The sequence below is a fragment of the Panthera leo genome, chromosome C1, assembly GCF_018350215.1.
Source record: "Panthera leo isolate Ple1 chromosome C1, P.leo_Ple1_pat1.1, whole genome shotgun sequence".
Classification (NCBI taxonomy): Eukaryota; Metazoa; Chordata; class Mammalia; order Carnivora; family Felidae; genus Panthera; species Panthera leo.
In genome coordinates this window covers 162,069,492-162,082,287 of record NC_056686.1, presented here as the reverse complement: position 1 = coordinate 162,082,287, position 12,796 = coordinate 162,069,492, and the positions used below count along the sequence as shown (strand labels likewise).

Here is a 12,796-nt window from a genome sequence, read left to right as displayed (position 1 = left end):
GATACGCTAGTTATTTTTATTAATAAAAATAGAAAGGTAATTGGTTAACTTAACAGTTATTTGGTTGACAAACTCTTTCAAACCTAGGATTCAAGGAGAAAAACAGTAAAGAAAAATAATAACCTGTCTTAGAGGCAAGAGGTTAACATTACTGGGGACAAGGGAAAGCATCTCACTCATGCGATTTTTGAAGTTGTCATGGCCCAGGGAAAAGGTATGGTGGCTTCAGGAATAACCTGCGGAAAGGGGAGATCTGCTTACATGAATTAGGGCAAATGGATCATGTGTCTGCTTCCTCTCCTGACCCTGAACAGGCAATCCCCAATCCACGTAAGGCTGGAGTTACAAAGATCCTTCATAAGGCACTTGATGGAATTTGGAACGCTTTTTCTCACGGTTAGAACGGTGGGTGCATTCGTGCACTTTCTAAGACAGCCCACGGCACACTCGTGACCTCACGAGTCAGTGCAGGAGCACAGCGCAGAATGACAGGGCTCCTCCCAAGCCCCGCCCCAGCCACAGGACCTTGGACAAGTCTTCCAGCCTCTCAGATCTCACGTGAGAATGACCGTCTGCCTGCCTCGTCGCAGGCTGGTGAGAACTGCATAACATTGGATATAGAAAAGCTGTGGGGTCCAAGAGTAGTAGATACTATTTTTCATCCACCTGAGGGAAAATGCAGTAAAGATTCCTAAGAAGTCACTCGTGCTCCAGACAGGAAGAGCTCCAAACCCAGGTCAGAAAAGCACGTGGTGTTTACTTAATGTTAAGTTAACAGGGACACGGACCCACCAGCAGTAATTTTTTTAATTACAAGAAAAAACACACTACGTAGAATTTGCCACAGGAAATACACATCACATAAAACTACCATTTGGAGTGCGTGATTTAGTGACATTTAGTACATTCACGGTGTTGTGCAACCATCACCGCTATCCAGTTCCAGAACGTTTTCGTCACCCCAAAAGGAAACCCTGTACCCATCGGCAGTTACTCTCGCTTCCCCTGTCTCCTCAGCCCCTGCTAACCACTGATCTGCTAGCTCTATGGATTTACCTCTTCTGAATATTTCATATCAATGGAATCATACACTATGTGCCCCTTTGTGTCCAATTTCTTTCACTTAGCACGTTTTCAGGGCCTAACCATGTTGTACCGTGAGTCAACTCTTCATTCATTTTTATGGGTGAATAATATTCCACCGCATGTATATGGCGCAATTTGTTCATCCGCTTATCTGCTGATGGGCATTCAGGTTGTTTCCATCTTTTGGCTATTATGTATAATGCTGCCGTGAACACTGGTGCACGAGTTTTTGTGTGGCCAGTTCTTTGAGGGGATACACCTAGGAGTGGCATCACTAGGTCACAGGGTCACTCTGCACGCACCTCGTGTGAAGAACCGCCAAACACTCTCCCACGGTGGCTGCACCGTGCCCCAATCTCACCAACACTCGCCGTCTTCAGTTCTGTGAATGGCGGCCATCCCAGCGGGTATGAACCGGCATCAATTTTCGGCTGTTCAGCGCATCATGAGATCTGACGCCAGCCAACCTGAGATTTCATAGCCCCATGAGTAGACTCTGAAATACGAAGACGGGCTTTTGTGTGGACTTGTCTTCTTGTGTGTGCGCAACGACAAGCCTGATTCAGCCAGAGGCTGTATTAAGGAATGTCATCTGTTCAGAGCACAAGTGTCAGGATAATCTGGCACACCCCGCCAGGCAAGGGACCGCACCGGCAGCTGCAATTGGAAAAGAACTTAGGGCAATAGAAGCTGCACTGGGAGCCCTTCAACAAGGGGGTCTGTGTGCTTTCCATTAGCTGGTCACGCCTCAGTTACTTATGCGAGTGTTTGTAGAGGGCGGGGAGCAGAATCTGACAGTGTGTGTGTCATTTGCTGTCTCAGCTGGCCTCGTCCTAGGCTCCGAACATGAGACCCGCCTGGTGGCAAAGCTGTTTGAAGATTACAACAGTGTGGTTCGGCCCGTGGAAGACCACCGCCAGGTTGTGGAGGTCACCGTGGGTCTGCAGCTGATACAGCTCATCAACGTGGTGAGACAGCCACACTCTGGGCTCCCCACCCCTCTCACCCTGCAGCACCCTCCCCCCTCCTCCCGTCCTTACCCCTAAAGATGGGGTCTTCTCTTTTTTCAGGATGAAGTAAATCAGATTGTGACAACCAATGTGCGACTGAAACAGGTATTCAGCTAGATAACTGCATTGATGCTGCCGGTATTCACCCCGGAATTTAACCTGAGCCCAAAGGGAATCAATCTGGGTAACACGGTTTACATACCAACATCGTGGAAGTATAAATATTTTGGTGTAGTGAGATTATGGGTCGTATTTGTTGGTATGTGTGTGTTTGTTTTTTACTTCGTGTTTTGTGCTTGTATATTAGTTTGCTAGGCCACCTGTCATAAACAAAGCCACAAACTAGGTGGCTCAAACAAGAGACATTTATTCTCTTGCAGCTCTTCAGGCCAAACGTCCAAAGTCAAGGTATCGGCAGAACTGGTTCCGTCTGAGGGCTGTGAGGGACGAACTGCTCCAGGCCTGTCTCTTTTTGCGTGTAGTTGGCCAACGTCATGTTCACATGGCATTCTTCTTGAAAATGTTTGCCTTCCCATGTCCCCTTCTTTAAGGACACCAGTTGTGTTCCATTAGAGCCTCTCTTAAGCGCCTAATTCTAACCTAATTAGGCCCTATCTCCAAATGAAGTTATATTATGAGGTACTGGAAACTGGGGTTTCAACACGCGAATTCCGGGGGAGACGCAGTTCAGGTCATAACACTGTGTCATCTGAATTTGCTACGTTGGGCATTTATTTCTTTTATAAGGTAGGAAAGAAATATACCACTTTTATAAAATGATGTTGCCTGCTTGGGAGAAATGTTTACCAGAAGGTCATGCTCCTTTCCTGGGGTGGGCAGGATGGCATGGGAGACGGGCTACCCTGAAGTACCTTTGTTTTCTCATCTGTAAAATGGGGTCAATAATTGCTCTTCCCTCATAGGACTATTGTGAAGACCACGAGATGAATATGGGTAAAATGCTTGTAATAGTGTCTACATGTAGTCAGTACCATAGAGGCGTTTGGTGTTATCGTTTGCTAGCGTGCAAGCTGAATTCTGAATCAAACCTCTTTTACTGGAGCACAACTCCCGTCCACATCTGGACTATCATATCCATCAGAACTCTTAGGTTTTTGAAGAATGTGTTTAGCTCTTTTTATTAGCAAAATGTCGTCTCCATGTTTTAGCAATGGGTAGACTACAACCTAAAATGGAATCCAGAGGACTATGGTGGCGTGAAAAAAATTCACATTCCTTCGGAAAAGATCTGGCGCCCAGACCTCGTTCTCTATAACAAGTAAGCAAAACAGACGGGCTGGGGAGGGCGACATTCCTGGGGCAGGTGGAGCCCAAGCCCTATAGGAAGGGCTGCTACTCTCAGTACGCTTCTCACACCGTTCACATTAAATAACCCTTAAAAACCAAGAGCCAAGTTGACATGCTAGGGGTGCCATATGGTGTCTCATGTTATGAATAGAAACAATTATCAGAGCCAAATTGAATCAGGGCTGTGGGGTGGGGGACATTTAATCCCTGAGAGCTCCTGAAGGGTGGAGGGCAACCATCCAAGGAACCCAAATTCATATAATTGAGTTCCTTGGAATTAAATGTCCTTCCTACCAATAGGTCTGAACCTCCCGGGGTTGTTATCCATCACGTCGTCATGGCTTCCCAGGGCATCGCGTGCTGCTGATGGCCTGGGATGCCTGCATAGCCCATCCACCGGGCTCCGTGACAGACTGCATGTTGTGAAATTATAATGTGATTCAAGACACTCCGGTTTAATGACAGGTTCATTATCATACGCCCTTCATTTGTCAGGGAACGTTCGTTTCAAAGAGCATCCTTCCCAGGCAGGAGCATTCGCCATCGGCCGAGAGGATGTGTGGCCTGACATTCTACAGCATGTGTCTGTGTGAGCAGGCTGTGCCTTCTCGCAGATTGACCAGGGAGGGCGGCAGGGGCTTGTGAATGGAAATGACACCCTCATTTAAGGCTGGCCCTCCTCCTTTGATTTTCTACTACATATTTCCCAGTGGCACCTGAGATTCAAGCTTGAGCCAAATTATCCAATCATTTGTGTAACCTTTTCGGACAAATACGCTGATGGAGTGTCTTGTGTTAGTTTTCTCGTTCGGCAAGAATTTAAGAGAAGAGCCATTAAAATCCGCTCCTCCTTTTGACAAACTCACTCGGGAACATCCTGGTGGGGGGAGAACCCTGTTTTACTTATCTCTATCTATAGAGATGGACCCAGATGACCCTGTGGCCCTCTGCTCTTTGGGTCTCTTTTGGGAAGGTCCAAAACTGCATAGTTTTCTGGATAGAGCTCTACCTCCATCCCAAGGAAAAATCAGTGGGAAGAAAATCTCTTGGTTAATGAAGTGAGACTCCAATATATGCCATATGTCCCCGAAAGCCCACCAAGGCAGACCCCCCCCCACTTGTTCAACATCTATTCTAAATGCCTTTGGCCAAGGCCCCCAGGACACAGGCCATTTGGGGTCACGTGGACTGCCCACTGAATGAGGCCTGCAGAAGTGGCTTGTTATTTTTTAATATCTACCATGTTGGATTTTTGTAGTGAGAAATCAGTGCCAACTTTCGGAAATTTAAAAATATCACATTAAACTCTGGAGTTTTAGTCCCTCTAGAAAAATCCAACATTCAAAAATATGGAAACTTTGTATTAAAAAATCTAGATTTCCCGCTTCCGAGGAAAAATCCAAATATCTGGCAGTTTGGGGCCTTCACTCACACAAGGAAGCCACAGCAAAGCAGAGGGTCACCTTCTTTAGAGGAGAGAGGGCTCTCCCCTGCCCTTACCGCCTTCCTCACCTGCCTGGCCATGGAGGCATCTGGGTTTGTAGCCCCACCCTATCGAGTTCTAAATAGTTCTGAAAGAGGTAACAGAGCCTTTCTTAACCTGCTTACCACAGTAACGAGCCACTGGACCTGTTTTTATTTTAAATTCCTGTTTTTTTCCCCCAGTTAACTTTCAAGGTATATTGGGGGAGGAATAGATGGAAATTAACATTACAAATACTACTGAGGACTGGGAAGGAAAAAAAAAATCTGGTATACAGTGTTACCTGTTATTTCCTTAAAATTAGATTCCTAGGTTCTTCCCCAGATATTCTGATTTAGTGCTTCAGATGGTGCTCGGAAACCTGTATTTTAAACAAGCACCCCAGCGTTTCTATTATCAGACAAACCTGGGAAACACTGCTATGGATAAAAAGTGACACTGTCCCAGTGAAAGCGTCTATAATTAGCACCTGAATAATTAACAGCTGTCTCCTGCTAACATCCCCGAGCAGAACTGAAGGCTCATCCGTCACTTGGAGTCATGTTCCTCTTTGATCCCAATTGCAGTGCAGATGGTGATTTTGCCATTGTCAAGTTCACCAAAGTGCTCCTGGACTACACTGGCCACATCACGTGGACGCCTCCAGCCATCTTCAAAAGCTACTGTGAGATCATCGTCACCCACTTTCCCTTTGATGAACAGAACTGCAGCATGAAGCTGGGTACCTGGACCTACGATGGCTCTGTGGTGGCCATCAACCCGGTAGGTGCTGCCCTCGTGTGATGCGGCTGGTCTCAGGAAACGCGTAATTCAGGTGTCCAACTCTGCGCCTCCAGAGTCACAGGCTCTCAGCGCCCATTTGAACTTTGGGATCGCCCAGTTCAGTGGTTCTCGATATGGGGACGGTTCTTGATGTGTGCCCATGAGTACCACCTGGAAGCTTATGTAAATTCCTATGCCCAGGCTCCGTCCTAGGAATTTTGGCTTAATCGGTCTGGGGTGGGACTAAGGCACCAATATGTTTTGAAGTTCCCAGGTGACTTGAATGTGTAGTCAACATGGAGGATCCCAATAGTCCCAGCCCCCTTATTTTACAGGAAAGGACTCTATGGCCCCAACCGGAAGTGGCCCTCGTGGGTCCTGTCCCGGGTACACGACAGCACCGCCTACAGCTGATTTTGAAACCCACCCCTCCTCAGGGTGATGTGGCTGGGTTTTCAATGTTTCATTTCATCTTCTCAGGAAAGCGACCAACCAGACCTCAGCAACTTCATGGAAAGCGGAGAATGGGTGATCAAGGAGTCCCGAGGCTGGAAGCACTGGGTGTTCTACGCCTGCTGCCCCTCCACCCCCTACCTGGACATCACCTACCACTTCGTCATGCAGCGCCTGCCCCTCTACTTCATCGTCAACGTCATCATTCCCTGCCTGCTCTTCTCCTTCCTAACCGGCCTGGTGTTCTACCTGCCCACAGACTCAGGTGGGTGCAGGTGCCATGGCTGCTGATGCAGGCAGATCTTGTGCCGCTATTTTGGGGAAAACCAGAAATAATTATGGGCTAACAAACAAGGATGAGCAGACAGGCCCAAATCATCATCGCTGGGAGGATGCATTTACTGAGAGGCCATGTTCGGTGGTAAGTCACTGGTGGGGGGAGCTCACAGCTAGAGCAGACTACGGAGCAGGCAGAGAGTTGACCGTGACCCTGGAGGTGCACAGACACAGCTCAGTGTAGTTAAAGCGAATAACCATCAATGCTTACTTGCTGAATACCTACTGTGTGCCCAGAGACATGCTGGGTAAGGCTTGGGTCACCCCTCATGCCACTTCCCCTATGAAGCCACTTGCTATATCCTGACTAAGCCAGGTCTTGCCTCTTTAAAAAAAAAAAAAAATTATGTTTATTTTTATTTTTGAGAGAGAGACAGAGTATGAGCGGGCAGGGGCAGAGAGAGAGGGAGACAGAATCAGAAGCAGGCTCCAGGCTCCAAGCTGTCAGCACAGAGCCCAACGCGGGGCTTGAACTCACGAACCATGAGATTGTGACCTAAGCCGAAGTTGGACGCTCAACCAACCGAGCCACCCAGGCGCTCCCAGGTCTTGCCTCTTTTGCTCACTGCTTGCCATTTGAAAATCGCTTTTGCATGTCTGTTTTCCAGGTGGCACAATCTTTACACACAAGACCATACTTCCCAAGTGGCAATTCTTTCTCACATATCAGCCTGGACAACTTCCTTACTTCCTACTGAGTGATCACATCTGTGACATAATTTCAACAAACACCAACAATCCCCAGAAAAGGGGAAGAGGGCACACAAGTGCCTGTGAGAAGTCACCTGCTCATAAACAATTTAGGGCAGACAAGTGGGGACAAAGAAAAGATACAGACAGTCCTCAAACTTATGACAGGGAACAATTATATCAAAATGATAAACACAAATAAACACACACACACACACACACACACACACACACAAAATCTAAGTCTAACTTTATAACAAGGGGAAAAGAAGATTATGAATTCACTAATTTGACACGTATTTGTTGAACAGTTGTTATGTGGCACAGATACAGTAGAGAATAAGGCAGAACTTGCCCCACAGAATGCCCGTTGTTCTTATGACTGTACTTATTTTTAAACAAATGATCACAAACACAATTTGTTTTTGACTTTCTGACAAATTAAGCCTCTTAAAGTGAAGAGACTACTAGTTAGGGCAATATGGAAACTAGTCAGAATCTCTATAAATGTGCGATGGTTTATGCTTGAAAAGCATGCAGAACAGTGAAAATGCTTGATAAATGTTAGCTATTATCATTATTACTCAAGGAATCTGATGTAATTTGATCAATGTTTCATATTTACATCTTATTTTTCACAAAAAATTACCTATCTTTATTTTAGTTTATTTATTTTAAGAGAGAGAAAGAGTGAGCATGAGCAGGGGAGGGGCAGAGAGAGGGAAAGAGAGGATTCCCAGAAAGCTCAGTGCTATCAGCTCACAAACTGTGAGATTATGACCGGAGCCGAAACCAAGAGTCAAATGTTCTACCGACGGAGCCACCCAGGTGCCCCCTCTTTTTCACTTTTAAAGACTTTCCTACCCACCCAGTAGACTTCTTCTCACTAGGTGGAATTGATCATTTCTTGTTTGCATCCACTCCATATCCTGTATACACTCCTAGCATCTGGAAGCATCCAGTACGGGAAAAAGCTCCATACTGGAGAACGGGACAACACAAGGGTCTCCCGAGACAAACAGCAAGACCAGCCCGAGGGAAATCCCTTCCAAAGGCTCTCGAGCTGCCTCCGAGGCTGTCAGTCCCCACAAAAATATTCCAGGGCCATTCAGTCCCCCACCCTCCTGGCTTGCCATACCAAGACTCGAACGGGGAATTATCCACCCTGAAATGATAGGATCTGGTGAGAAGAGGTCGGGGTAGGGGAACCCCTGGTCCCTTGATATGAAAGACAAAACAAGAAGAAAACCAAACCGTCCTCTAAATGAATGTGCAAAGTTCACTGGTTTTGTCCTTTTCTCAGTTTTGGTCTTGCAGCCCCCTCCCATACCGAGAAAAGTACACATGCGCTCCTGGGTTGCCCATCCACCTGCTGGGTCACGAGCAGCTTTGTGAGGTTGATGATAGTCTGTTGCATACAGAAAAACTGCCACCTGGAGGCTAGCTTGTCACTCAGCTTGGTGTACCTGGCTCCCTGAGTTCCACCAAGCGGTGGAATGCTGGGACAGGAGACAAAGCAGCCCTCGGCTGCTTGGTGGCCTCTAGTGGAAGTGTCTGTCACTTGCCATGGTCAGTAGAGCTAAGGTGCTAAGGTCCCAGAGGACGAAATCCTGCCCCCCAAATGTCCCCAGCTGTATGCGGGTCACATGGTTCTCACCCCCTGGGTTTTGTGGCGTATTAGTCTGCTACAGCTGCCCTAATAAAGTGCCACAGACCGGGTGGCTGAAACAACAGGAATTTTGTCCACACAGTCCTGGAGGTCACGGTGTCGGCAGGTCTGGTTTCCTCTAGGCTTCTCTCCTTGGCTTGTGGATGGCCGTCTCCTCCCTGTGGCTTCCCCTGGTCTTTCCCCTCTGTGTGTGTCCGTGCCCTAATCTCCTTCTTTTTTTTTTTTTTTTTTAAAGTTTATTTTGAGAGTGATAGCACAAGTGGGGGAGGGGCAGAGAGAGAAAGAGAGGGAGAGAGAGGGGATCCCAAGCAGGCTCCACACCGTCAGCGCAGAGCCAGATGCGGGGCTCGAACTCACGCATCACGAGATCGTGACCTGAGCAGGAGTCAGACGCTTCACCGGCGGAGACACCCAGGCGCTCCCCAATCTCCCTTTCTTCTCAGGACACCAGTCATTGGAGGAGCGCCCTCCCTGATGAACTCATGTTGACTTAATTGCCTCTTTACAGGCCTCATCGACAAATACTGTCACTGAGGCCATGAGGCTTAGGACTTCCATGCAGAAAACCGAAGAGAACAATTCAGCCCATAAAACCAGTGAACGGGTTGTATTTCTTTTTCATTCCGTGCAGGAGAGAAGATGACTCTGAGCATCTCTGTCCTGCTGTCCTTGACCGTGTTCCTCCTGGTCATCGTGGAGCTAATCCCTTCCACCTCCAGTGCCGTGCCCTTGATTGGGAAATACATGCTGTTCACCATGGTGTTTGTCATCGCATCCATCATCATCACAGTCATTGTCATCAACACACACCACCGTTCCCCCAGCACCCACGTCATGCCCAACTGGGTACGCAAGGTGAGCGAGCGAGGGCCCTGCCACCCGCCCCCCCCCCCCCCCCCCCCCCCGCGTGGGGCAGCACTGCCCTCATGAAGGTCTCTCCCTCCCCTTGGCTTGTGGAATTCTGGCTGATGCATGTGGGCCCTTAGGAACTGTCCTTTCCGGGGATTTTTAGAGGATTTCCGGAAGAAACTTTCTTTTAGCCTCTTGCTAGGGATAAGTAATTCCTATAGCCTTCCCAGACACAGAAGAAAAACAGAATTAACAAAGCCCACTCCAAATTCACGTTTAAAGAGTCTCTTTGTTTTTTTTTTTTGTTTTTTGTTTTTTGTTTTTTTTTTTTTAATATATGAAATTTATTGTCAAATTGGTTTCCATACAACACCCAGTGCTCATCCCAAAAGGTGCCCTCCTCAATACCCATCACCCACCCTGCCCTCCCTCCCACCCTGCCCTCCCTCCCACCCCCCATCAACCCTCAGTTTGTTCTCAGTTTTTAACAGTCTCTATGCTTTGGCTCTCTCCCACTCTAACCTCTTTTTTTTTTTTTTTTTTTTTCCTTCCCCTCCCCCATGGGTTTCTGTTATGTTTCTCAGGATCCACATAAGAGTGAAACCATATGGTATCTGTCTTTCTCTGTATGGCTTATTTCACTTAGCATCACACTCTCCAGTTCCATCCATGTTGCTACAAAAGGCCATATTTCATTTTTTCTCATTGCCACGTAGTATTCCATTGTGTATATAAACCACAATTTCTTTATCCATTCATCAGTTGATGGACATTTAGGCTCTTTCCATAATTTGGCTATTGTTGAGAGTGCCGCTATAAACATTGGGGTACAGGTGCCCCTATGCATCAGTACTCCTGTATCCCTTGGATAAATTCCTAGCAGTGCTATTGCTGGGTCATAGGGTAGGTCTATTTTTAATTTTCTGAGGAACCTCCACACTGCTTTCCAGAGCGGCTGCACCAATTTGCATTCCCACCAACAGTGCAAGAGGGTTCCTGTTTCTCCACATCCTCTCCAGCATCTATAGTCTCCTGATTTCTTCATTTTGGCCACTTAAAGAGTCTCTTTGATTAGAGAAGGTGAATATATCACTTTTTATTCAGAATCTGTGAAATTCCTGAGGTCTCTGTTTGTATGTCTCCCAATCTGTGAACAGACTGCTTATTTTTTGCTGGTAAAATCATCTGCTGAGAATAGAATAAGGGCTAGAGATAGAGAGGATGCTTGACGAGAAATTGTCAAAAAGTGAGTTTTCGTGAGGAACTTGGTCTCAGATATTTGCATTATTGAAATTTAAAAAGTGTTAGCATTTCAAATATGTCAGTTTTTAGGTAAAACTTCACAGAGACACCGACGTCAGGGTGTTTTCTGCAGAATGCAAAACATTTGTCATGAATTAACAGAGAAACTACTGCTTGCAATGTATTCTTTGGGGAGGACAATCAGTCCCTGTATCTATAAAGACTTATGTGACTCCTGGCAACGCCCATGTTGCATTTCTTCAGGAATAAGAAATGGGGAGAAAAAAACACTGTGGCTGTTTTAGAGGCTGGACCCTCATATATTTTTTTAGCCAGAAGGGCTTTTCCTTTAATCATATTATCCAACTAACACAAGGCTTTGAAGGAAGCCGGTTCCTTGAAGGCTGGAAGCTTAAACTTCATTGGTTTCTCGAGCCCAACAGCTGCGCACGGGCTCCCTCCCGTGGTGAACTGTTCACATGACAAAATCAGCTCTATTAACCATAGTAATTTGACAGGCCACGGGGTAAGTCTGAAGGAAATTTTGAGAAAATCTAGTATTGTCCTTGTGTTTTAAGGACAAAGACCCTAAGGTCCAGCGAAGCTGACTGATTTGCCTAAAGTCACACGGCTAATTCAAAGTCAGAGTTTGATACTTGCATTACTGGCGTTAATTCATGCATGGATTTCTTTTTCGTGTTAGGTTTTTATCGACACTATCCCAAATATCATGTTCTTCTCCACCATGAAAAGACCATCCAGAGAAAAACAAGACAAAAAGATTTTTACAGAAGACATTGATATTTCTGACATTTCTGGGAAGCCGGGGCCTCCACCCATGGGCTTCCACTCTCCCCTGATCAAACACCCGGAGGTAAAAAGTGCCATTGAAGGAGTCAAATACATCGCAGAGACCATGAAGTCAGACCAGGAGTCCAATAACGTAAGCTTCGTGACTTGAAACCCACACCTCCGGGTTTAAATGATCCAATACGTGAACACAGATGGATGGGTTTGTCCTGAGGAGTAGGCTGGCATTCAAGAGGCAGCATTGGTGACCACCTCTAAGCCACCTTAGTGAGCCAACACATTGTGAATAATCTATTCGAATAATAAAGACCACAATGCCAGCCAAGGGATGTTACAGGCTTTGAGTGGGTCATAATTGATGCATAGCATGAACATGGTGAGTCCAAAAACCATCGTAAGGAAATTCTAACACTTTTCTCTCTCCCAGGCGGCTGAGGAATGGAAGTATGTTGCAATGGTGATGGACCACATTCTCCTTGGAGTCTTCATGCTTGTCTGTATCATTGGAACCCTGGCTGTGTTTGCAGGTCGGCTCATTGAATTAAATCAGCAAGGATGAGCAGAGCTGAGGCCACCTCTGCTCCCAGCACCAGGCAGAGCAGGGAAAGGCAGGGAAGACAGGAAGACTTGGCTATTTTGATACAGCTCACTTATCAAACATCTCATTTTCTGTATTTATGATTAATGATAATGATTCGTATTTACATAAGGTTATGGCCTCAAGTATTTTCACATCATTTCTCCCTTTAATCCTGCTCTGGCTGCCTGGAGAGTGAAACCATTTTTAGTAAATGAAATGGGGTCACTAACGAGACATATTCACGTCCAAAGGCGTCTGGAAGAGTTTTGCCCAGAATAACTGAGGTTTTCTGTTGGTTTGTTTTTAATTTTTTTTTTTTTTAAGCAAAGAATGTATCCCTTGTTTAAAGTCAGTTTTGTACCTACAAGTAAAACCCACCTGCCAGTCCCCAAAAGACGAAGCGTTTGATTTGGAGAGAAAGGAAGCCGTAGAAAGGCAACATGTAAGTTCTGGAAATGGCCACCAAAATGCAAAGCGCATCAAAAAACCCATGCTTTAAAGCAGATTTCTAGAACTGG

General features: G+C 46.4%; 1 protein-coding gene across 1 annotated transcript; it reads left to right on the top strand.

Annotated features, from left to right (window-relative positions):
- The first annotated feature begins 1,636 nt into the window (after positions 1 to 1,636).
- CHRNA1 (cholinergic receptor nicotinic alpha 1 subunit) lies at positions 1,637 to 12,351 on the top strand. The gene is made up of 8 exons (XM_042952684.1): positions 1,637 to 2,054; positions 2,157 to 2,201; positions 3,266 to 3,375; positions 5,454 to 5,649; positions 6,130 to 6,367; positions 9,429 to 9,652; positions 11,592 to 11,831; positions 12,126 to 12,351. The coding sequence occupies exons 1-8, from the start codon at positions 1,845 to 1,847 to the stop codon at positions 12,255 to 12,257; spliced, it is 1,395 nt and encodes a 464-aa protein (XP_042808618.1). The 5' UTR covers positions 1,637 to 1,844; the 3' UTR covers positions 12,258 to 12,351.
- The last annotated feature ends 445 nt before the right edge of the window (positions 12,352 to 12,796 follow it).